The sequence below is a fragment of the Penicillium macrosclerotiorum genome, assembly GCF_028827735.1.
Source record: "Penicillium macrosclerotiorum strain IBT 26536 chromosome Unknown utg000006l_segment0_segment0, whole genome shotgun sequence".
Lineage (NCBI taxonomy): Eukaryota > Fungi > Ascomycota > Eurotiomycetes > Eurotiales > Aspergillaceae > Penicillium > Penicillium macrosclerotiorum.
In genome coordinates, this window is record NW_026643085.1 from 1,604,744 (window position 1) to 1,629,979 (window position 25,236).

General features: G+C 50.0%; 8 protein-coding genes across 8 annotated transcripts; 4 read left to right on the plus strand and 4 right to left on the minus strand.

Moving 5' to 3' along the window:
* Positions 1-755: 755 nt before the first annotated feature.
* On the plus strand, positions 756-1,409 carry N7462_005870 (fungal specific transcription factor domain-containing protein; the record flags this gene model as incomplete). Its single annotated transcript, XM_057077588.1, has 2 exons — positions 756-1,324; positions 1,400-1,409. 2 exons carry the CDS (start codon positions 756-758, stop codon positions 1,407-1,409), a joined length of 579 nt encoding a protein of 192 aa, XP_056933168.1.
* Positions 1,410-3,710: 2,301 nt separating this feature from the next.
* On the minus strand, positions 3,711-5,371 carry N7462_005871 (uncharacterized protein; the record flags this gene model as incomplete). Its single annotated transcript, XM_057077589.1, has 4 exons — positions 3,711-3,849; positions 3,915-4,500; positions 4,567-5,039; positions 5,118-5,371. 4 exons carry the CDS (start codon positions 5,369-5,371, stop codon positions 3,711-3,713), a joined length of 1,452 nt encoding a protein of 483 aa, XP_056933169.1.
* Positions 5,372-6,014: 643 nt separating this feature from the next.
* Positions 6,015-8,429, minus strand: N7462_005872 (Kelch motif domain protein; the record flags this gene model as incomplete). The annotated part of the gene is made up of 3 exons (XM_057077590.1): positions 6,015-7,892; positions 7,943-8,019; positions 8,099-8,429. 3 exons carry the CDS (start codon positions 8,427-8,429, stop codon positions 6,015-6,017), a joined length of 2,286 nt encoding a protein of 761 aa, XP_056933170.1.
* A 456-nt stretch (positions 8,430-8,885) lies between these two features.
* On the plus strand, positions 8,886-10,796 carry N7462_005873 (WD40 repeat domain-containing protein; the record flags this gene model as incomplete). Its single annotated transcript, XM_057077591.1, has 1 exon — positions 8,886-10,796. One exon carries the CDS (start codon positions 8,886-8,888, stop codon positions 10,794-10,796), a length of 1,911 nt encoding a protein of 636 aa, XP_056933171.1.
* A 675-nt stretch (positions 10,797-11,471) lies between these two features.
* N7462_005874 (transcription initiation factor IIA large subunit) lies at positions 11,472-13,079 on the plus strand (the record flags this gene model as incomplete). The annotated part of the gene is made up of 4 exons (XM_057077592.1): positions 11,472-11,489; positions 11,635-11,918; positions 12,008-12,988; positions 13,040-13,079. 4 exons carry the CDS (start codon positions 11,472-11,474, stop codon positions 13,077-13,079), a joined length of 1,323 nt encoding a protein of 440 aa, XP_056933172.1.
* Positions 13,080-14,613: 1,534 nt separating this feature from the next.
* Positions 14,614-16,619, minus strand: N7462_005875 (zinc-coordinating transcription factor SFP1; the record flags this gene model as incomplete). Its single annotated transcript, XM_057077593.1, has 3 exons — positions 14,614-14,928; positions 14,997-16,056; positions 16,276-16,619. 3 exons carry the CDS (start codon positions 16,617-16,619, stop codon positions 14,614-14,616), a joined length of 1,719 nt encoding a protein of 572 aa, XP_056933173.1.
* Positions 16,620-21,817: 5,198 nt separating this feature from the next.
* N7462_005876 (chaperonin 10-like protein) lies at positions 21,818-22,453 on the plus strand (the record flags this gene model as incomplete). Its single annotated transcript, XM_057077594.1, has 2 exons — positions 21,818-21,956; positions 22,119-22,453. 2 exons carry the CDS (start codon positions 21,818-21,820, stop codon positions 22,451-22,453), a joined length of 474 nt encoding a protein of 157 aa, XP_056933174.1.
* Positions 22,454-24,351: 1,898 nt separating this feature from the next.
* N7462_005877 (uncharacterized protein) lies at positions 24,352-24,663 on the minus strand (the record flags this gene model as incomplete). The annotated part of the gene is made up of 1 exon (XM_057077595.1): positions 24,352-24,663. The coding sequence occupies one exon, from the start codon at positions 24,661-24,663 to the stop codon at positions 24,352-24,354; it is 312 nt and encodes a 103-aa protein (XP_056933175.1).
* Positions 24,664-25,236: the final 573 nt, after the last annotated feature.

The window sequence follows — 25,236 nt, forward strand, 5'->3', positions numbered from 1 at the left end:
AGCTTCTACGCCAAGCCGAAACTCAACCCATTGACTGTCGCACACGGCAAAAGCCTGGCGTCGTGCGGGGTTTGAGATCGTTAGCGTGCTCTGTGCCCGCGGATCACCAATCAATGCAATTAGATAAGAAGGCCTCATTAAAGATCCAGTCATTCTGCTCGGCAAAGCTAGGTAATTAAAATTCCATCTTTCTCCTTCGTACGTCGTGGGGTGTTTCAAGTTGAATAACTTTTCAGAAGCTATTCGCGCGCAATGTCGCATCAAAAGGGCCGGGCAAGGGTGGCTTGCAAGCTTTGTAACTCGCGCAGAGTGAAATGTGACCGGACTATCGACAATCCCTGTTCCAATTGCCGAATGATTGGTGCGGCTTGTGAATTGATCAACTCACGACGAGGAAAGTAAGTCATCTATTCAGGGAAAGCGAGAGGTGCCGGTTCATGCTAGGCTCTGAGAAATATATGCACATTACAATTAATTGCGGAGAAGATACCCACGGTCATCAAATCGCCGGATTGAAGGATCACCGAGTATTGAATCACTCGAAAACCAGCAGCTCAACGCTGTCTCTAGGTTGGCTACATCGAGTCGTTTGTCACATAATTTGCGACTGGAATCGACCGAATCGCCCGAAAATTATCAGAGTGTTGATCGCCGTCGATATGTCAGTCCCTCATTGTCAGAGGTGGCGGTCCAACAGAGCGATACAAATTCTTCCAGCAATATTGTTTACATGGGTGACTCGGCCAACTTCAAATATGTTTTACACGAGGTCGGAGATCCCTTTTCAGCGAGCCAGAAATACCGTTTCTGGGGCGATAATCTCCAAAAAGTCAATGATGGAGAAGCTAGGCCGAACTACGCATTTCGAAATCCAAAGTATAAATGAAAGGGACAATCAGCAATTGAGAAGCTCGGGAGTTTTCCAAACACCTAGCAAGCTGGTGAGCGACAACCTTATACATACTTTCTTAAAATACTCTTTTCCAGTCTTCCCTATCTTCAATTGGACAGAGTTTTATGCAAAATACAACAATGGGGCCACTTCACCATTGCTTCTCAACGCTATCTATATGGTTGCTACTTTCCATGCCTCGGAATCAGTTCTTTCCGACGCAGGCTTCTCGAGCAGATACATAGCGGGACTTACGTTTTATCGAAAAGCAAAAGCGTTGTATGATAGCAACCATGAGTTTGACGGTGTGACAACTGTTCAAGCAACAATCCTTATGTCAAATTGGTGGGGTGGCCCCATGGAACAGAAAGATACCTGGTACTGGCTGGGGGTATCATCCAGTTTGGCCCAATCCCTGGGCATGCATCGGTCGTAAGTTACTGTTAGGAAGAATTAGCGGTACCTAGAGCTGACTATGTTACAGAAAGTCTTACTCTATACTATCAGAATTGGCTAGAAAAGTGTGGAGGAGGATATGGTGGATTCTTTATGCAAGTATAATTCTAGTAATGATCGAAATCAGAAAAGACAGCGGATACTAATATCGGATGCCCGCGGTAGGTAAATGACATTCATCATGCAGCAGTATACGGCAGACCACCTCATATATATCCAACCTTCTCCGATCTTGCTGCTCTACATGAGGAGGACTTTGATGATTGTCTCCAAGTAGAAAATTCCGGATACGGCATATGCTTAGAGAGTCGGTCATATCTACTTCACCTTGTGAGCCTCATAAATAGGGGTTAGTTAGATATTCCCACTGGACATATGCATCCTAGAGATAAAACTGATGAATCTTTTTAATAGTGGCCGGCTGTCTCATCAACAAACTCTCATCGACTGAGGGAATCGATTCAACAGATCAAACAGCCTATAATGATTTGATCAAATGGGAACAAAGCCTTCCAGATATTTTTAAGCGCATTCCATCGGAAATAACACCCAACCGTGGATTCTGGCCCGCAATGATTCTTCTACTGTACTAGTATGGATTTCTGGATCTCTCACTGTTTTGAGATTGACTTTAACAAAAGGTTACCAGTGACTATCAAGTCGTGTTTTATCGGATGCTCTCTGACAATCCTATCACCGTTGGACTTGAATCACCTATATTCCAGGCAGCAGGTAAAATAACCCGTCTTCTCGAAGACCTTCTAGCATCTGGTACACTTTATGATGCTCCTTTTATAATGTACGATGAAAAGAAACATACTCGACATAATTTGACCAGCAGATACTAACTCTGCCCTTAGCTTGCCTGCTATCTTCGCCGCCGCCCTTGTTTGCATTATGAATATTCGTAAAGGCGGGTCAAATATTCGTGTAGTGTCTGAGCACCGCACACGGCTGGTCATGGAGGTACTTCACAAATTTCAAAATACTTGGCCAATCGCGATTTGGACACGTCATCTTCTGGATGGACTTTTGAAGATGCCTACTAGCCAGGCGCATCCTGGCTTCATCGATGGGAATTCCGACATGACATTGCTCTCAACTCACGAGTACACCCACTTTGACCACGAGCCGGGTCTCCAAGACGCTCCTTCAAACATCCCAGGCCATATAGCAGGTCTATCACCTCCGCGGAGCATGAATGACGGAAACCTATTTGCGTACGAAGGTTTGAATGATGACCAACTGTCGGGACACCCGGTTCTGTTCCCGTTCACGAATTTATTTGAGGATGTTGGACTCAGTCCCGAAATGCAACTATATACACCGGATTTTGTCCGACGAGTGGGGCTTTCCTCTCTGGGCTGCCGCCGCTTTGATGAGGGCGATCAGGCTCAGGCTTAGTGAGTGCATAGCTGTAGATATAGTTGGATGAAAAACATTAAATAAATTTAACGAAGCCGCCAAGGTTACTGAATTGAGCTTACTTCGCGTCTTGGCATCCTTGGCCTTTTCAAGGGTTGCAAAGAATACCTCAGCCTACCAAAACTACCGACATTTTCCCTCAGCTAGTCACGATGATATCTCCTCCCCGGCGGGCTTACCAAGAAATATTACATCAAATTGGAAGGAATGTCACAACGCTCCGGACTCTCCGTGCATTAGCCTGCGCAGGCCGTCGGTCCAATACCACATTTGACCCAATCCTCTATTATACAGATGCTGGATGTCCCCCGGGCCTTTTTATGTTGGTACCAGGTTTGTCATGTTCTGGCTACTGATCAGTGGAGTCTAGGTAGGCAGATCCATAACCTGCTAAGATGCTTAAGTGGTACCAGGTTAACGTGAGGGGCTATTAGAGTGGTCTTGCTTTTTATTGTTAGCAGCGAATACGCTTATTTGGCCGTGTCGGAATGGGCCAGCAAAGATAGCTTTATGTACTTGGCTCGTTCTACTACTAGTCCACTATAGTTCATGGCATACATCCTGTAAGAGTCTCTCTATTTGGATCTCAGCTCGCCAGTTCCTGTCAAACACCAGTCGGCCAGTACCACATCGCTGTTGCACCAGAAGGCGGATTCCGATACATGTATTCCGGGCCCTTAGCTTGAATTTCACTCAATATTATTTTTGAACTTGTATTCTCGGTTTGAATTCTCATTTATCCAAAAACCATCTAAAACACACCGAACATTCTAAAAGATTTTTCTCTGAGAGGACCAGGTTTCTTGGACAAAGTATTTCATGCATGATCTTAAGTTTACATTCTTCAAAAGTTTGACCTCCGTTGAGCCCTCTCGGCATAGGTAGTCTAGACGCATTACTTCATCACAAACATTTCAAATAAGGCCAGAGAGAATGTTTAGGCTTTCTCGATATACCGATCAAAGATTTCACTGATGCTCTTGGCGCTCTTCTTTGGAATCCTCTTCTGGTCGTTCTCATAGTCGACAAAAGTAACACCAAAACGGGTCTCATAGCCCTCAGCCCACTCAAAATTGCTAGGAAGGTAAAAGTCAGCAACTATGTAAAAACAGCTACATCTGGAGGGCAAATATGGACTTACTCCATAAGACTCCAGGCCATGTATGCCCGGACGTTCACTCCATCCAGGGTATACGCATCAGCCATGGCGCCAATATAATCCCGGAAATACTGTACCCGGAACTCGTCCTCAAGAAGCTGTTCCAGAGGCATGTCGTTCTCACCGAGAATGCTGGTGCCATTCTCGGTCACATAGATTTTCGGATACCCGTAACGCTCGCTCAGCCATTTAAGGAGCTTACGAAATCCTAATGCACAAGGGCGCAGCCAAGGTGATTGAGTAATTGGACCGATGCTATTCCCATTTTTGTCCTCGAGTAGCAGTTCCAGGTTGCCCGCAATGTCGGTGAGTTCGGGCTCGCCTGTCTTAGCGCGGATATAATTTGCACAGTAGTGATTCATTCCGTAAAAGTCATTGCTTCCATGAACCAAGGCAATGTCTTCAGGGGTCCAGGCTGGCAACCGATCTCCCAATTGCTTGATCATGCTGTCGGGGTATTTGCCATGGTAGATGGGATCGGCGAACCATGAAATGGCAAACTCGATCTTGCGGTCACATGCTTCGACGTCGGCGGGATTTTCAGGATCCCATGGGTCAGCCCAGTCGCCTAAAAAGAAAGTCTATGTATTAGAACCCCAAGTTCAACTTCAATGGTAAGGAAGGTGAGTAATACCATTCAGGGTGATACCAATCTCGCCCCCATTTTGCGCTTTGAACTCATCGCGGTAGATCTTTACAGCTGCACCATGAGCGACAAGGAGGCTGTGGCCGACAATCCAGGGCTCGGTTGACCCGTCACCCACGGCGCTCTTGGTACGGTCACTTGTGTGGCCCGGGGCAAATGAGCCAGTATTGTATCCAAGTACACTGCTGCACCACGGCTCGTTGAAGGTGATCCAGTGCTTGACCTTGGAGCCGAATGACCTGAAGACCAGTCGAGCGTAGTGTGCAAAGTCCGCAACAAACTCCTCCTTGTTCAAGAATCCACCATAACGCTTGTTCAACTCGTCTGGAAGATCCCAATGAAACAGTGTGACCATAGGTATGATACCTGCGGCATGCAAGTCGTCAATGAAAGTATTATAGAACGCCAGGCCCTTTTCGTTGATTGGATCATTGCGGCCACCGAGAGGGATGATGCGGGACCTTAATTTGTCGCAAGAAAGCCACTGTTAGAACGCAATTCATAATTAAGAATGGGGAGGTTGAATCAAGCATATGTACCATGACAGTGAGAACCGGTATGCCTTTGCGCCACATTGCTTTAACAAAGCAATGTCCTCATGTGTTCGGTGATATGAGTCGCATGCGACTTCGCCCGAGCCACCACCTGCAATCTTGCCAGGAATTTTGCAGAAAGAGTCCCAAATGGACGGACCTCGACCATCTTCATTGACTGCACCCTCGATCTGGTAGGCGGCGGTTGCGAAGCCCCAGATGAAGTCGGACGGCAGAGTTGATTGGGTAATGGAGCCCATAGTGAATGGCAGGCCCAGTGAATCGAAAGGATCAACACAATCACAGGGCACTTATCGCAATGGGGGTAGGAATGGCCGTACAGACAGCTGAAAGTATCTGGTCTCCATGGATATTTATGTCCCGCGAGGCTTTTTTCTGAAACCAGACGGGCCAGATGAGGCGACACAAAGTAAGAGCTTCCTTATCGTGACAGGAATAAACTCCGCGCACCGGAGGGGATCCCGCTCCCAGAGTGTTGCTAAGTGGAGCCGCTCGTTCGCTGAGGCTTAGTCACGCTCGCGGCTGGCCGGGCCGCTGGCCGCACGAAATCACGATTGGGAACGCGAGACTGACAGGGCGGCATCGTGGAAAGCCGAAGATACCTAAAGGGATGCTGCGACGGTGGGTGGGGAACTACATGGCAGGGGTGGCTAGTATTTGGTTCTAGAAAGACTATGTCGAGTCTCCCCTAGAGTGGAGTTGAAGCAGAGAGCTATAGGCCGGGAACTACATAATGCATGCGCCTCGATATATACATGTACAGTTTCAGATGCATAGATTCAGAAAAGAAGCCCGGTAAAAACTCCCATACATAATTCGTCTCTCGTCGCCAAGCCTTCCCGTCCAAACGCCGGAAGAGATTGCGTGCCCAATTTGTGTGGCTCATGATAGCTCCATTCCTTCGTCATCGCCGTCCACTTCTGAATACTCGTCCGCCGTCGACCCTAACCGCAATTGAGCATTCTTCGAGTCCCGCTCGCATTGTCCATCCGCGCCAAACGCACCCACCATTTCAAGGTCCGGCCCAGCGATGATACGACCTTCGGCATCCACTACCTCGCATAACTCGATCAAGCTCTGATGGCTGAGTGATTTGAAACCATCTGTTCGCACGATGCGACCCCAGTGTGTCAGGCAGAACTGAGCAGCTCGGCGCATGAGCCAATGTTCATTAGTCCGACCAGCTCGTTCCCATACAATCGCAGCGTTCTCCACATCAAGTTCGTAGCTCAGCCTGTTCACACAGAGAAGGCGGAGTTTAGGCATGTCATATAGATTCGCCATCACCAGCATGCCAGCTACATCATTTATACTCGAGCAATACTCGGGGTGGCCGGCGATGCTGTCGGTGTACAGGAAGTACAGAAACGCACGCACGACGGAGTAAGGTTCGGGGATGTGCATTCGCTTGGTGTGATACTCCGCCATCTGAGCGGAATACATGCGCTTGAAATGCGGCCAACGTAGCTGCAGGATAATCTTGTGGACGTGGATGGGGTCGGATGTAGCGGAGCTCGGTTCCACGAATGTTGGCTGACCCTGAGTCGGAGATGTGACCGGGGTGTCCCCCATATCATCTGTTACAGAATAGTCATGATCGTCACGGATAGCAGTAATGATAAAGTCCGCACCGCTACCTGACTCGGGGGATTGGTCAAACACGGCAGAAAGATCAGCCCCAAGGCTAGAGATGGGTGCGTGACCTGGCCGGTCAGCTGCCCAGTTATTTTCCTGTTCAGGGGCCTCCGCCGATAATTCATTGCCAAGTAGCCCGTATTTTTCCAGATCGATCGTAAGGACCTCGCCCATGTGATTCTCGTCATTTGCGCCGGGTGCATTGTTCAAGTTCAGGCTACAACCGAGCAACCATGCTTTGGTCCCCGCTTCATTGACAATACAATAATGCCAGCGATACTCGGGACGGAAAATTTCATGTCCTTCAGCCAGCCGCTGCCAGCGCTGGGAATTCATATCCAAAGAGGACAATTTGCAGTCATGTGAGCGCAGAGTCTCTGAAGGGGTAGCCAAATCGAGTAGGACGCCGGAGACGAAAGACTGGAAATGAAGTCCAGAGAAAAGTTGCGGTACATGTGGGCCCGAATGGAAACGCAAGCAAGAGATAGCACCAGGAGCCAATGGCTTGCGACGAGCGAAGTTGCGCACCTGAACACTTGCAGAATTGGCAGCATAGATACCGGACCGTGGCGACATTTGCTGTGAGGACGGACTAGAGATAGAGTCTGGGTAATGAGCCAAGGGAATCCGGGTGTCTGGGAGATTGTCGGTACCTTGGGAAGAGATGATTCCAGTCAGGGAAGGAGAACCTTTGAGGTCCAGCCACCAGAGGTCGGATGTTCGTTCCATATTTGGGCCTAGCCCACCAAATATCCACAGGCGATTACCCCATACCCATGCTATATGGTCAAATCTAGCAGTGAAGCTCCATGTCTTTGACCATGTCCATGTTTGTAGATCCAGGTATGTCAAATCATCCAATATGATATTATTCTCCCCGGTCACTCCACCGACGATAAATAACTTGTCATCATGGATGACTGCAGCGTGCCGTGCTCTCCCTCTAGGTATCGGTCCACGAGTTTCCGGAAGAGTCCACATAAAAGTTTGGAGATCAAGAATGACGACGTCCGATAAGAATTCCTGGTGCTCATTCTCGCCTCCAAAGACAATCAATTTGTCGCTATGGTAGAGGGTTGCGGTGTGTCCTGAAAGAAGAAAAAGATCGGGAATTAGAAGAAAGGCCTGCCAATACTAAGAAAAACTGGCTAGAAGATGACATTACCCATTCGTACCCCAGGGATATCTCCGTAGTTGTCCACCAATTCCCATCGTAGAGTATTCAAATCCAGCCTGAGCACGTGGTTATACACTGTGAGGAATGCTCGCATTAGCATCAGATCAGAGTGAAGAGATGATAACGATGTGGGAGTGCAATATAAGATGCGCACCTTCATCGCTGAACTGGTCAAATCCCCCAAAGGCATAGATGCGATCATCGCTACAGTATGTCACCGAGGCATTGACCAGACATGCGGGGACATGGCCCTGGGCTTTTTTGACGCTGGGGCGATAGTCGGCAGAGGCCCGACGAGCGCTGGCGGGAGTCGCTGGCATCAGGTATGCATCTTGCGACTGCTGCATCGCAAAGACAGGAGTGCGAACACGGCGTGGGGTAGTCAGATTGGAGAGTCTTGAAGATCCCGCCCAAGATGGCGGAAGTCGAGCAGGTGGGTCCTGGTGGAACGGGAGGTGGTGGGGAGGGGTGGCTGGGTCCGCCATTAGGCAGTGGCGATAGCGAGGACAAAGACAGTTGGGCGAGGAGAATCTGGGAGAATCATACCAAGCCCCATTCCAGGCTCACATCGTTTTTGCTATCCAGCACAAAGAAGTCGACGCCTCGAGCAGAAGACGACTCCCCGCTAAAGATGATCACCGCCGGAAAGGGAAGCGCCCGGCATGTCATGTGCGAATGGCGCTAGTCCTAAGGTGGGCTAGCGCATCCGTACCTGAGGTAACCGTTGCCGGGGCGAGCAACTTCATAGTCCGCAAGTAGAATTCTATTTATTCTGCATTCTACTCCTGCTCTGACCTCTCCTCCACACCTATCTCATATTCCTCTGCATTCTAGACTGCATTATCATCCAGTATCTAGTTTACTTTGTCTCTCGGTGGCCGGCTCCATCGCGGTACGTTTGAATATCCGCAGAACACGACAAGATCGAAACAGAGTCCGCCATGGCAACTGCTTCGGTATCTACTCCTAAAAAGAGCCACCATGGCCTCTTTTCTTCAAAGACAGCTGGAGGCCGCATGCCTCTCACGCCTTCACCAAACACTCGAGTCGCTACTCGGGCCTCGGAAGATCTATCACCGTTTACCCCTCAGAAGTCCGACGTAGGCGGCCAACAGTCGAAGTCGGTCTATGGCGGAAACCTTTCTTCACTATTCGCCAAGTCCGCTACCTCAAAATCAACCTCATCTTCAAAGGTCTCTGTTCCCAAGCCATCTGTCGCAAAGTCTACAGTTGCCAAGTCGTCCCGCTCCCATCGCGATTCCCCCAAGTCGAACATTGCTCGCATTCGCAAATCACCCAAGCACCTTGAGTTGGGTGTTTCTGACTGGTCATTGACTGGTACTGGACCGGAATCATCTGCAACGCCTTCTAAAGAGCGAGCTCGAAGGGAGACAGCCCGCCGAACCAGACCGACGAAGACCACTGTTCGAATCACCCACAATGCCGGTGACCGCTTCATTCCCAATCGCACCGCAAGTGAGGGACTTGTCACCACTGGGGCTGCGAAACCTGAGGAGAATGCACGTCCGAAGACTAGTGGCAGCGAGGGCTCGAATGTGCTTGCTTCTGCTGCTAGCGCTTTTGACATCAGTGGGCGCGGAGCGGAAGATGATCTGACTGCTGCTTTGGACAACCTGGGGCTTGAAGACAATGAACCTTCCAACTACACTCGCCCCGCTCCTGATGCAGTTGCGTATGAGTCGTCATTAGCAAATGCGTGTGACATCAGTCTGAACACCCGCATCCTCGCTTTCAAGCCTCCCCCTCCAGAGTCCTCGAAGCCTATTGATCTTCGAGCCCAATATAACCGTCCTCTTCGATCTGCTAAATCCCAAAACGCTCAATTCCGTCGCCGTGTTCAGACTGCCCCTGAACGTGTTCTTGACGCTCCGGGCCTGCTGGATGACTATTATCTTAATCTATTGGATTGGAGCTCTGGTAATCAGGTTGCCATTGGTCTTGAGCGCAACGTCTACGTCTGGTCTGCCGAATCTGGAACTGTTAGCTGCCTTTTAGAGACTTCACCGGACACTTATATCAGCAGTGTCAAGTGGAGTGGTGATGGAGCCTATGTTGGCGTTGGACTTGGAACTGGCGAGGTGCAAATTTGGGACGTCGAGGAGGGCAGCAAGCTTCGCAGCATGTACGGTCACGATTCGCGAGTTGGTGTCATGGGCTGGTCTAAACACACTCTTTCCACTGGTGCTCGTAGTGGCCTTGTGTTCAACCATGACGTTCGCATTGCCGAGCACAAAGTCGCTGAGCTTGTGTCCCACACCTCCGAAGTTTGCGGCCTTGAGTGGCGTTCTGATGGTGCCCAGCTGGCGACCGGTGGCAACGACAACCTGGTCAACATTTGGGATGCTCGCTCCCTGAGTGCTCCCAAATTCACCAAGACCAATCACCGTGCCGCCGTGAAGGCCCTCAGCTGGTGCCCTTGGCAATTGAACTTGCTTGCTACCGGCGGTGGCTCCTACGATCGTCACATTCACTTCTGGAATACCACAACTGGTGCTCGTACCAACAGCATCGACACCGGCTCCCAGGTCACCAGCTTGCGTTGGAGCAACCACTATCGCGAGATCGTCAGTTCCAGCGGGTTCCCGGACAACTCCCTTAGCATCTGGAGCTATCCCACCCTTGTCCGCAACGTTGAAATCCCAGCCCATGAAACTCGAGTCCTTCACAGCAGTCTCAGCCCCGACGGACAAATTTTGGCTACCGCGGCCGCCGACGAGAGTCTGAAATTCTGGAAGGTGTTCGAGCGCAAGCCCGGCAGCGGTGCTTCGGCCTCCCGCGAGGGTGGCGTTGGGAGCAAGGCCCAGTTGACCAAGTCAATGACCATCCGGTAATTGATCTCTTCTTTATCATTTCTTGTCCGTTTTAATACCCCCGGTTTTCATGATCTCGCGAGCATTGATGGGCTGGGACATTCACATTTTCGGAGTGATGGGGAATTTCTGCTCGCGGTTAATTTGGAGTTTTCCTGGAGTTGTATTTAATTGCCGTAGGCTGGCGTTTTGTAAAAACAAAGAATGCTATTCTGTCTGCTTATCTTCTTCAAATTCATGGAATCGTGGCTGGCTTGTTCCTTGCATCAACCTCGTCCACCCTCGGCAGGCGGTCCCTTGTGGATGACTAAGCGCCCAGTAGCAGGAGGCTTTTCGACCGCGGAATACCGACTTTCACCTTCTCTAACTCATCGGCCGAAACCCCCCCCATCCGACCTCCGCTTTTTCTTGTTTTAGATTACTTCTCTCTGTGTGATCATTCGTTGGGGATTAACGATTTACTGGAAACTCGCGCTACGGGTCAGGAGACTCTCAAGAGATTGCCCAGCTTCTAACAGGTGTGACCGACCAGCGCTCCAACGGCCTCACCCGTTGCGACGGAAGGCCATATACTCTGGTCGAGTCACAGCAAGAGACTGGAGTATATCTCAAATATTTTCACCTTTGTCTATCCCTAAGCTCATATTTCCCGCTCTGTTCCTTTCCATCCACACCTGAGCCCCCGATTCCGCAATCATGTCGAACTCGCAAGTGGTAAGTTCGGTCTCGCGAGAACCTGCCATCCGCAGTCGCAACCCCTACACACATGCCGTAACAACCTAATCACTGGCATCCTCATGATGCTAGGATTATCTCCATATATAGACTGGTGATTGACTGACATCGCTCGTTTCGACAGGGCACGGTGTTCGAGAAGGTCATACAGGAGGTCTGCGACAGCTCTCAAGTCGACTTTGAGGAAAGTGGTGTCGACCAAAAGACACTGCTAGATTTGCGCCAGGTAAGCATCATTTCCTCGAGTGTTTCTTTCTTGTATTTGGATGAAATCGATGGACCTGGAGTGGTGACTCTGGGGGGTCCGGCAAAAAGCGGGGAGGCCCGAAGTGGTGCGGGAGGCAGTGCTTATGGGGGAACACCGGATTATGAGGCTCCCTTTATATGCCGCCGCCGCTACCCGCTTAGGTGGCTTAGGCCGCCAAGCCATCATTCGTCTACCCTCTACATTTACTATACTCTCACCTCAGTATAAAATATGCTAATCAAAACATCAGACCTGGCAGCAGAAACTTTCATCCGTCAACGTCGCTCATTTCCCTTGGGATCCTCCCCCCACCCCAGGCCGCTCCTCAACTCCCCCCCCAGGCAACTGTCCCATCTAATGCTCCTCGCCCTCCCCCGCAACCCCAACATGTCCCACCCCCTGTATCTCTACCACAGTCTGTCCCTGCACCCGTCTCAGCGCCGATGGCACCAGCGGCACCGGTGGCAGCGGCTATGAGTGGTCCGCGCATTAAGACTGAGCCTGGCACCAATGGGCAGGCCCCAATGCCTCCAATGCACAACGCAATGCCCCCAAACGTATCTAACCCACAAATGGCTCGTGAGCGTGCGGCTCAGCAGTTGACATCTAAGTACGGTGCCTCTGCAGCTGGCTCTGTGAGTCAGCTCCAGTCTGCCCCGACTGGGCCACAGTCGTATCCGCAACATGTGCAGATGCACCACCAGGCCAACGGTCAGGTGCCGCAAATCAAATCGGAGTCTAGTTATTCCTCCATGGGTCCCGGTCAGACTGATGGATCTGATGACGCGCTAGCAGACTGGAAGGCAGAAGTCACCCGCCGCAGAGAGGCTGCTCAAAGCGGCCAAGCCGACCATCTGCTTCGTGAATACTTGAAGCACCAGATGACTGGCTTAGAAGCAGGCGGTCTAATGCGCCCCCTGGCAGAGCAGGAGTCGTCGGCTACTGTTGCGCGACGTGCCGCTCTTGTTGCGCCTCTGCATCGAGGGAATGCTTCATCTGTTCTCAGAATGCCAGGCCAATACGATGGTGTCGACGATGGCCCCCGAGAGGAAGCTGATGAAGATGCCATCAACTCGGACCTTGACGACCCCGAGGACGACATGAATGACGAACATGATGCCGATGAATCCGAGGGCCAAGTCATGCTCTGCACATATGATAAGGTCCAACGAGTCAAGAATAAGTGGAAGTGCACCCTTAAGGACGGTATCCTAACCACTGGTGGAAAAGAGTGCGTTAATATCACCCATGAATGCCGATGATTATAACTAACGTATTCCAGATATGTTTTCCACAAGGGCCAGGGCGAATTTGAATGGTAATCTTGAACCGCCTTCGTCTCTCACCCCATCTATCTGAATCATTACGAAATTTCCCTGTTCGGTCTGTAACACCTTTTCCTAACTGATCGTCCCTCGGGACACGAAAATCCATCATCCCATCTCTTATTCTTTCGATACGTTTGGTGCAAGCGAAATGTTCTCTTCACGATTTATCCCTGCTTTTGCTTTTCCCGCTCTCACAATGCCAGATAAGATTGGACCTCGGGTTCCCCTGCTTTTTGCCTGATGTCCCCCTCACCTCCCAATCCGATCTCAGCTTCGCGCTATTCACAGCACTTGCGCGTGAGGATGTGCTCTTTGTTCTTACGGTCTTGTCGCTCACGATGCCCCTGCTTATGTACTAGAATGATAGGCCAAATCCTAACTAGGTGCCCTCCCAAATACGAATGGATATTCTTATCAATAAGCCTTGGGATTGAATTTTGACCGTTCTACGTATTGTCCCTGGCGGGGCCAACTAGCATTGTTTCCGTGGAAGTAGAAAGTAGAAGGTAGAAAAGAAAAAGTAGAATCATTGGAATCCAATCAAAGTGACAAGAAGTCAAAAAAAAGCAACCCGATAAAAAGTCAATGGACAAAAAAGAAACCAAAGTGTATAGAACCGTATCTACACAATCCGACGCCGGAGAACTGTACTTTTGTAATTTTCAGTTTGAAGTCCCTATCCAATTCGAGGGACAGACAGAAGCCATCCGGTATTGATCGCCGGGACGAAGTAGCGACGCAAGATGGAGCAAGTAGAAAACGCAGCAGGCAGGGCCAGCCTTGTCGTGTCCGCTAATGAGTATCCATTCCCGGTCTAATTTCACCGCTCCTCTTCTCTTTTTCAAGCTCAAGGCCATCGCCCATAACGCAGAGGAAGGGCTGAAACATAATCGAAACTGGAACCAAGGAACAACAACACAAGAGGGGGGGAATGGAGGTTGAGATAAGAAGCAAAAAGCCAACCCGTGCAAAGAACGCGGTATGCAAACTTGCAAAAAGTGAAAAAAAAAAAAAAAGGAAAAAAGAAAAATAGGTACGAATATAAACACAATCCCCGTAAACCTTCCGCTCCAATCCCAGCCGTTCCATGTCAGATGAAGAAAAACACAAAAACGAGATCTAGACAGGGGGTTGTTGTTGTCGAGAGGTCTTGATCGCTCAAGTGTGGCTCTATTACCAGATAATTCTCCGAATATATAGGGAATAACTGGAAATGGCGACAGGGATATCGAGCACAAAAAAAACAAGAGAAAGACCAAATGAACAGTCAAGCGGAGGCGTAAAAACGGCATAAACAGAAGGTCAAATCCGCCGATCAAAAAGTAATAGATAACTCCAAAGTCACCGGAACCAGTTCATGACATCATGTGTAGGAGAGAGAAAGCAAAAACCGCATATAGTGATAATTGGGAAGATATCTCTCAGGCCGTGTTGATCATTCACGTCAAAGAGTCACTGGGTATTATTCGTATGGACAAGCAGAGGCGGGCTGACACAGTGGGTTGATATCATGTCACTGAGCTTCAAGCTATAGGAGACCTTCCTCGCCAATTCCTGGGAGGCCAGCTCCAGCAACATTAATGTTCTGTCCCTGCATGACTCCACCGCCGAGATTCAGGTTGCGACCTGCTGCAAGCTGGAAATCTGGGTTGCAAGGAGGCGAGTGCGATTTATGGTATTTGAGTCCGTTCAGATTCTTATACCGCTTACCGCATACTTCGCAGCGGTATGGTTTTTCTTTCTCCATTCCCAGAGTGCCGGGGTACGGGGTTGATGTCTCAGGGTTGACGATGGAGAAGGTGCCGTCGGCATTATCATGCAGTTGTTGGTTATTGTGGCCGTGCTGTGATAGAGAAAAATACACGTTAGAGACGTTGTTATGGTAAAATGGGATGATCGGAGGGTACTCACAGCCTTGTGGTATTTAAGACCGTTCTGATTCTTATAGGCCTTCTCACAGCCGATAACAGGGCAGCGGAATGGCTTTGGTTCCTCATTGGGAAGGATAGCAGTTGTATCCGGAACGCCGGCCAGGAGCTGTTGCTCTCTGATCCGTCGGGCGATGTCACTGTTTGGTCCATACTGGGCTCCGCTGAGCTTAAAGTGGGCGTTGGGAGTGCCTAGTCCGCCATTAGGGCTGAATAGGCGTTTAGCCGGCTCATCGATGCATAGATCAACCATATCATTGTTGCCGGGGAATCGCCCATACTGAGCTTGGTTCTGGCCCATAACGTTATTTTGCATATTGAGGTCGCCGAATCCACCAACCACGCTCTCGTCAATTTCGGCCGGGGTGCCGGGACCGGACGAGTCGGGGGTATTTCGAAACTGGGAATTTTGCAGTGGATTGGCCATGAGAGTAGGGGTATTAACGGAGGAAACAGTGGGGTTATTGGAGAGGGAGAGCGGACGTGCCGATCCTATCGGGGTACCGGGTTGGGAGGGCGTATTGAAGCCCTGGTGAGGTGGAAGCATGCCGAGGTTTAATTGCGGACCTTGGTTTGCATTGCCAAATCCACCTTGGATGCTGTCGCGCAACTGTGAAGTGAAGAGTTGGGAGGTTGTGGGATCAGCGTCGCCCATGGGATCGTCCAACTCCATATCATCGATCGTGTCTAGGTCCACGTGCTGGGACGCGGATGGAGGTTGACCCATCTTGCGCTGCAAGTCCAAAGTGCGATCAGGCTGCAGGCCGCGCCCTTGGTTGCCATGTTGCTGATTCTGTTGCTGCGCAATGGCAGCGGCGGCCAAGGCAGCCCGGTTCTCACCCTGGCTCGGGCGATGTCCTTGGTTGGGTGATTTGGTCGCATGGGCTTCTTCGTAGTGTTGTAATAGGTCATGAAGCGTCGGTAACGTCACACCGCAGCAGGAAAAGTCCCGCATGAAGTTGGCCTCCAGTTTCGGGAGATATGAGGAGGAATGGAAAGACGGTGACTGGAAGGTAAATGGGGAGGTACCGGTCATGATTATGCTATACAGGGAAATTTTCTTGGTCAGTCTTCCGATGTCGTGCAACAAGACAGCAGTGCACAGAATTTCCGTCCTTTCGTCCACGTGCTAATCGCTCGCGATCTCTTTCTTTCATCCTTGAGAGACAAGGAATAGGAATACGTTGGTCTTCCGGAGAATTCTCTTGGAAGAGGGGAAGGGAAGGGGAAGGGAAGGGGAAGGGGTTTCAAGCTAAACTCACTCGTCACGGATCCAGCTCCCAACAGAGACACCACCCCAGCTCATGCCGCCCACCAAGCTGCCGGCGAGTGACTCTCGGCGACCTTTATCGCGAGCGGAGCCCGACATGGAAATGGGCTTCGTGCCGTTGGCCCATTGTGCATTCATGGCCCCAATCGAGTCCTTGCGAGGTGGCGGCGCTTTGAACACCCCGAGGCCACCGCTTGGATGATGTGATATGCTCCCTGTGCGCTCACTCGAGCCGGCCTTTTGCAGGGCCGAAGTGAGATTCGACGCCTGTTGCCCCGGTGGTGAGACCGAGGTCGACTGTCGAGTGGCAATGTCAATCGGAGCGGCGCCCGTCATCGTGATGGAGGGGGAAGTCGTCGATTGAGATAAGGTTAACTTGTATAGATTTGGGCCGTTTGGTTTTGTTTTATTTTATTCCTTCGCTTCTTCTCACTCTTCCAAAGGTGGATGGAAGCAAAGCAAGGAAAGGAAGAGGGGGAAAAAAGTTGCGGAGCCTTTTCCAGTAACTAGAGATTCGGAGGGTCCCTGGCCAGTCCTGCGCGAAGGGCACTCCAAACCCGACGGTTAAAGAGACGGGAGAATAAGAGGGACCCGTGTTGAAGCGCGATCAAGATCGAGGAGAAGGTGAAGAGGAGAATGCGACAGGAGACGAGAAATGGCCGAGTGCCCCTCGATTGGGTGGTGGACTTTTGGGTGGATGGCGGTTTTGGGCGGGTTCGAGTAGTCCACCCTCGGATGATGTCCCGCAGAGCCCGGCAGAACGGTAGTGGCAGTGGCAAAGAGACCGCTCTTCGTGCGCGAAGATTCGGAAGGTATAGAGCGAGGGTCGAGAAGATGAAGCAGAGAACTGCCTTTAATGCAGCGAGTATAACATCTACGAGGAGAGGAGAGGAGAAGGGCTTCGAGAAGGGCGGGACTACTGTTCGACGGAGGCAACCCTGCCGCGTTGGGACTGGCGTTGTTACCGCGTTCCCGTATTACCAGTCACGTGGCACTATCTCCAGCGCAAACGGGCAAGTCCCGAGGGTCGCTTCCGGAGTACTACCTCTGTACATGGCCCGCCATATACATCCGTTCGGGGACGCATGTATGTATTGTGTACCTTGCAGCTACGGGCTCAGGGAGACACAGACATTCCCAACGGCCTCCCCCCGCGCACCGCCTCCCTCTCATCTCTCAGGATGCAGTCCTCCACGGATTTTATCTGCAATCGCCTCCAACTGCGAGAGAGATCGATGACGGGGTACGATGCCGATCGGCAGCAAATGATGACACGACACACCGCTTGCAGGGGAGCGCGGAGGGACGTCATGATCGGTAATGTGGTAATGCGCATACGGGCCTGAAACACGGGCCTCCGAGACTAGCGTAATCTATCGTATTATTCATGACTAACGGAGCCTTGGCCGATGATGCGCTCTGAAATCAGGAGGCATTTCGACTCTGTACTCCGTTCTCCTCCCCCGATGGGATGGCCAATCCAGTCGGACTATCCGATTTATGGTGTGGCGGGAAACACCCGTATGTTTCCTCAACCCTCGCCCTTTTTCGTACTCTCCCTCGCTCTCGCTCTCGCGGTGGCTGGAGGGACGCTGCAATTGGAGATCTCACTGGCCCGCTAGATTGGCCCCAGTCGAAATGGATCTATGGAGGCCGGCTGGTGTCAAGACCTCTCCACTTCTCATTCCACTCCTCGTGCTGAACGGAGCCCGAGGAGGTCCTGCTGGATACCTTCAGCTCCATCCGATGGGGGACGATGGACATTAGTGTATTCTTCGTACATCGTCTCGGTGGACTGATCTTGCCGACGGATTCGCTGTGGAGCGGCGCGAAACTCGGCTTCGTCGCCCAGCGACCGATCTGGCAATGTCACCCATGGTTCCTCCTCTGCAGAGAGACAGCAACGCCCGGGCTCCACTGCGCTCCCCTTCAACCGACGAATCTCAGGTCGTGGCGCCCGTTGGGTTTCTGAACTGGAAATTCAACGCCCTTCCCAGACGCCAATTAGTATACAGGAAGGTAAAATGGGGGTATACCCAAATTCGAAAAAAAATCACGTGTGGAAGAAGCTTTCTGTTCCGGGTACGGGGTACAGGGTATAGACCGTATTAGGCTCAGCAACCAGCCTCATGCAGCTGGCGATCGTTGCTTTGCCCCATCGATCTGGGGTTTCATCTGCAAGGGGCAAGATACAATCACGGTGGCGGGTTTCTAGCGTTCAGCCGAGGCGAAACATGCTGCAAAACCTATTTTGTTTCGGAGGTTAGGACGACTGAGCTACGTAATCCGTCTTTCGTTCATGAACTAGTACTTATCTGATGTGACGAACTCGCATAAATCCACCTGTATAGACCACCCAGTAGGTATATGGAGAATAGTTACGTTAGACGCAATCCATGCGCTTCTCCTTCACTGGCCGAGGAGGGGTGATGGTTATCCCGTTGGGCCCCATCGAACCCCGAGCTGAAGTCAAACCATATTACACTGTAGTCGTACCGTAGACGACTAGGCTTCCCCTTTTTTTTCGCTTCCATCTTCTAACAAAGGTTGAATAGGGGGGCATGGAGGCTTCTCATCTATACCAGCCCGTCGATCAAAATGTTGCAACAGGAACAGTATTATTATTGTATTCTTGCTATTACCAGCCCCTCCTCTCGTCCGAGCAATGTCGATCGGCAAATGGTTTCCAATGTGGCGACTGTCGCCCAAAGTTTCAGTTTCGGGAGGCAACGGGTCTTGGCTTTGGCGCTAGAAACGCGGCAGAAGCCTTCGGTAGGGCTTCCATCGAATTAGCGTCGCCCGGAGTCTTCAAACCCTACGGAACAGCGTACGAACACACCGCCCACAACGCCCCGTCAGGGCTCTAAATTGGACCCTCGGAGGGGAAAGCACGCCGATTATATGTTTATCTCGTACATACAACGCTCTCCTGTCTGCCTGGCAGGTCCATAGTTTGTCTCGCTGGGTCGTTCATTTTGTACTTTTCTGTATTCTTGAATGGGTAGTTCGATGACGTATCTAACTACGAGTTTACCCTGATGCTCCGTCTCAAGAAAGATCTTCGGGGTGGGGAGGATTTGTTTTCTCAACCGGCAGAGAATCCCAGCCCGTTATAGCCAGAGATAGCATGACCTGCATTTCCCCGTTACCCCAAAAAGGTTCCCTGCCGCGCGTGTTTCCCCACGGTCATCATTCGGCTTGGGCTCATTTGGGAATGTGGATGTTTCAGATCACCAGGCATAAACTATCAACAGCGAAAGTTGACACTCTGGCACCCTTCAATGGTCGGCTTCGACCACTCATAGTACTGTAGATCGCAAACTCCAAATTTAAGGTAGCAATACCTTCCCCTCTTCTACTTGAGTGTTTCACAACCCTGCCGGTTTGGTCTCTCTATTTTCGGATCTTCGTTATACCCCCGGCTTTTTATTAATGCCCTAGAAATGCAATTGCGTGCTGATTGCTTCCCATGACCAAAAGGGCACATTCCTCTAGCAGAGAATCCAACGCTGTAACTAAAGTCAGCTTTTCGGTCGTAGATTGACGAAGTACTTTCGGACGACTTTCCCTTTTGTTTTCCGTCGCCGTGTAGGCCCTGAGGCGGGAAGTCGCTCGTAGGGCGGCAGCCTTCCATTCTAGTTGAACCATGTGATGGACGCTAGTAAATCAGTAGTGGCCTTCCATCAGACGGAAGCTATGCACCGTCCAGCGTCTCAATCACGCGACAATAACATACAAATTCGGTTAGACACTGTTAGTGCCCTCACTATCGTATCCAGGCCACATGACCATGACTTGCAAGTAGCGGTCTTTGCACTGACCGCTCACCACCGGTCTGGAGTATGTCCGCCTTGCGACCAATTCACTGTATTAATTTCTGCTCATCACTGGCGGTGAACAATGCAGTATCGATGGCTCAACAATAATGACAATCTTGGGCTGCGTCCATATGTCCCCCCTTTTTTGGCCCTCGGTTTTCGGATGGCCGCGTCATACGTGATACTCGATCTCGATCACCCTGTACGCCAGATCCCGTACGGGCACAGATGCACAATGCGGCTTTCCGAAGGTCGCATCCCCGCATCTCCTTCCCACATCTTCCTCCCGTGTCCGCATCCCAGGGGCGGGCAAGCAGTATATCCGAAGTATACGAAAAATCCGTATGTCTGATCGCGATTTGAGGGATGAAACCCTGCTGCCAGCATCGAAGATACGGCGCCCTTTCTTCATGATCGGGGTCCTTCAAGTATTGTCAAGGCAAACGGAATTACCAACATAAGCTGCCGCATTGGAGCCGATCTTCATGTAGTTCATTTCAGACAGATATATGGGTATGATATGGTAGGGAAGGCGCCATTTATGATACTTGGATGTCATGGCATTGCGAAGAATTCTCGTCTTGACAGGGCGTAGTATCGCAATTTGCCTGTTTGACCTGCCTTACAAAGCGTCGGTGCGCTAAATATACTTGTGAATAGTGAAAATGAGTGCCACTGCCTCTTTTCAAGTTCTGTCGCCTGTAAATGGAATTAATCCATGGAAATGGAGCTAGATTCACCTATTTGCGCGTGGTATAAATATATCGCCAAAAAATTCAAGACCTGAATACCTTAATATACAAATAATTGAAAATATGTATTGGGAGGAACAGCGTCGTCCACATATGGTCAAGTATTCTGCTACACCAATATTCAACTAAGCACATCAATCCGGTTTTGTTTCCATCCTCTACGGCACCTTAGAATTTGGATAACCAAGAAACCGAGATAAAGAACTATTGCTTTTTGTCGATATCTAAGACACGTTTCAATGATGTCGGTATTATGGAATGCAAACAAGGAGGCTTTGTAGGTATACTATTACTAGGCAACATGCGGTCGCACCCTGGATAGAAAAGTCGGATAGCCCCCGACGTCAGAACTATGCTCATTATCACTAAAGTAATCCACCAAGATATTGAATCATCAAAAGGCTCCTTCCATCAAATCTGTAGTCAAGGACAAGGTAACTGACGTTGATTATGTCCGCTAATCTTGTCAATGCGGAGGATCGCCACCTGGTCGTTGGTGTTAAAAGGAATGACGAATCCTCTTGAGAAAGATTACATTGCAGATTAATGTATGCTCTATATTATCACCTAGATTCTTTGTTCATTCGAGTATTTTCTCGATTTGCAAATATGACAGCTGCTCGTTTCCACGGACGTGGAGACTTCCGCGTGGAAGATCTAGAAGAGACGAAATGCGGGAGAAACTAGATCAAGACATGTTCTATACCCTCTCATTTTTGGGATACCAGGCAATGTAAATGTAACTGAGGTCTTGAATCGCAGTTACGACTTACGACTTAAGTTTGTAGGGATTTTTGGCACCGGTGAGTCCCTTGTTAGGACGAACAAAACAAGCTGCCGAAATTGGATATCACAGCTAAGAGCGACTCTTGCGTCACTAGACCTCCATGAATATATAGCAGGGTCAGTTTTGATCCCAGATAGAAAGGAACACCTCATTACCCATGAATGCAAGTCAGTCATCATGGGTCACGAATTTGGTGGTACGATACTTGAGGTCGGAGAGGGCGTGGATTATCTTCGCCCAGATCAAAGAGCTGCGGTTCACCCTACAATCTTTGACAAGACTTGCGGGACCAGTAAACAGGGCTGTGAGAATTGCTGTAAGCACATTGGATTTATTGGGTTAAGTGGTACATTCATTCCAATACTACCCTTTATCGTTGCACTTTGCGGTGCAGATTCTTAATACACATATTAGGATATGGTGGTAAAATGGCCCAATACACGGTTGCCTCCATCTGGACATTTTTACGCCCTCCCAGATAGTGTGAATGATGAACTTGCTGAGTTAGTTGAACCACTTGCTATAGCCTGGTACGAAGTTAAAAACTCCGCTTTCAAATCCAAGGACAACGTGCCTGTCCTAGGAGGCAGACCAATCGGGATCGCGATTGTTCAAGTCCTCAAGCTGCGAGGGGCCAAGACCATCATCACCGTCGAGCCGGAGGCCAAACGCAGCGATCTTTCCAAGCACTTCGGCGCTACTCATGTTCTAGATCCCCGCCAAGTGGATGTTCCACAAGAGGTACATAAAATCACGAATGGATTGATTCGCCTCGGGGAACATGCAATTTCTCCGATTTACTTTTACCCATAGGAGTTAACCAGTCGCTCATGTAAATCGATTGTAGTACTAGACATCATATCATATTCTAGCATCTTCCAAGACTACGGCTTGGTGTAATTAGCCTCACTCTTTAATACCAATCTAGTGTAGATATTCAGCTCAAGTGAAATTCTGTGATAGGGAGAGACCAATTTTCATTTTTCAGTTTCATTTCTGCCCTTAGTTTTTTCATCTTTTAGCTCCGCTTCATATTTCCTCCACCAATAAATCAATTACCCTTGCATAGGTCACAAGCATAACAGTAGTAAAAAAAAAAAGGAAATCAAGGCAAGAAAGAAATTCCAGCAAAAGTAAACCACAGCTTGTCAGCCGTGAATATATTTAACCTATCATTGCAGTAACGGCATGTAACCTAAATACACACTAAACCCTAAACATTTGCTTTGATTCGGGTTTCTTTTAAATAAAAGGAGGTTTGAAACAGGTATAAGCTGGATTAGGACATGCACGAAACTTTTAGCTTCTTCTAGTGTACGCAGTCAGCTAAAGAATGTTTCGGCAATCTTCTCTCTATTCCATCGGTTAAATTGGAGTCACGCCCATTGACGCTACCAGCTGGGAGACAGGTCGATATCCTCAAATTGGAGATTCAAGCGCTATTGATAACGGCAAAATGGAACTTCTGGAAAGGTCTTCGTTGTAATAACTCTACGAAGTGATCCTGCTTTTCTTAATCACAGAGCCAGGAGCCTTATCAATTGCCGTTAGACCTGGTCGGTCAAATGGAACAGCTCGCCAAGGAAATACTTGGGTGCCGATATTGCGCAAGCCATCATGTGACAGCCCAAGTAAGATGCAATTGGGCAGAGATATTTGGCAAGGGACAGAATGTTCACCGGAACAATAAATAAAAAGGGAAAGGTCATTACTCCGATTGCACATCATAACTCCAGATCTTCACCGGGAATGCGGAGATGAGATTTGGGGCCAGATCGTGAGGGGAAGGAATCTATCTTCCAACTCCACCCCGATCTCACCGGGCGGACCAACACAGAAAGCCGGGCGGCTGCACGCATCAACGGTGCTGGACCAATCCTGCCCAAAAAGCGATGAACGTGTCTGTCCGTCAGGCTGGGGTCAGATCCGGTGCCCTAGTACACCTCTAGAAAACCAAAGGCGAAAGATGCCAAACAGGGAGGCCCTTGGAGGCAAGATTCGCATTACACAAGGGCAATTTGCAACCGCAGCGCTTGGCAAGCATTGGCACGAGCGCCCAGAAGAGTTTCTGAAGATTACCACTGGATGTGCACCACTGCCGAGAGCTTGTGGAACACGATTTGCGATAAGCAAGAATCCCTGCCTCACGGCCAAGACGGGTATATCAAACTACACAAAGGCTTGGCGGATCATCATCACCCTTGGCACCACCTTGGCAGGCATCCAGGGGATCTCCCTCGCATCCGGCGGGCTTACTATTTTCTGGGTATTGATAAGAGGTGCATTTGAGGTTGTATGTTATTCTGGGCAAGGTAACATTGTCGATCAAGGTTTGAATACGGGATATGTGGGAGAAGGATTGGAGCCAGTGGAAAGAAGTTTCATTGTTGATTGCAGTCTTGTCTGTGGCAGAATACATAGTCCGAAAGAAAAAGAGAAAGAGAAAGAAAATAAGCACCGTTTCCATCGGTTTGAAATCAGATTGCGCCTTCAACACCTTGTGCTTCACCGGATGGCTTCGCTGTGGCCCGGAGCAGCCATGGCGCCCCCGTTAACCAAACATGCGTTCAAGAAAATGAGATGACCGCTAGATCCCAAAGAAAAACCAATTGCGTCGGTCGCTGGTATCGTATAGATAAAAGATCTTCATAAACCGGAGTGAAGATCAAAAGAAAAAAGAAAAAGAACATATTGACTCCAAGTGAATGGATTCACTGAGAAGCCTTGCGGGTCTTGCTGTTGCCGAGGTAAAGAAAACCACTGGGGAGAGTGGCAGCCAGGTCATCGAACTGAGACTCGTTCGACGAGGTGGAAGATGAGCTATTGGCACGGTGCAGACCAGCAGCGGCCTCGGGACTCTGCTCCACCGAGGTTGAGTCGGTCAAGGCTTGCTCGTCATAGCCCCGAGGGTCCGGTCCGGACTCCGTTGGGGACAGGACAAGGAACTTGTGACTCGGGTTGAAAGGGGCCGAGCTGACGGCAGAGAGGACGAGGAAGTTACGAGGAGGAGGAATGTGATGCATTTTGAATGTCTTTTTTAACTTGTCGGTGATTGTGGGTTAAAGAAAGGACCCGGAGTATGTGGTATAGTATGTAAAGCGTAGTCAAAAAGTAAACACGGGTAAAGGGATCGGAGGCCGAGGATAAGACGGCAGTGGAAAAGCACCTTTGTTTGGATTGATGGACTCGATGGCCCTCGACGGGTGCAGTCGGTCAGACTTTATAGCTTTACGAGATCTGACGGACCAAGGGACCTTGGAGAATGAGGGGCATGCTGGCATCGACGATCCAGCACATCATTTCAGCCGAAGGGGAAGTGGATACCCGGGTCATGCAGACCAAGCCCCGCGATTGTCGCCCATAATTTTTGTCCTCTTCGGTAGGTATGATGTGCGACGGTTCGAGTAAGTATTTCCTAGGAACTAACGTACCCGGATGGAGACTTCCCAAACATGTTGCGACGCCTTCACATGTCTTGGCTCTCAAAAAAGGGGGGAAGGGGGCCCCGCCATCGCTCTCGGTCCAGGCCAAGACGTCACTATTGGAATACTATCATGATCTCCCTTTCTCACTTTGCAATTCTTCGACTTCGCCTT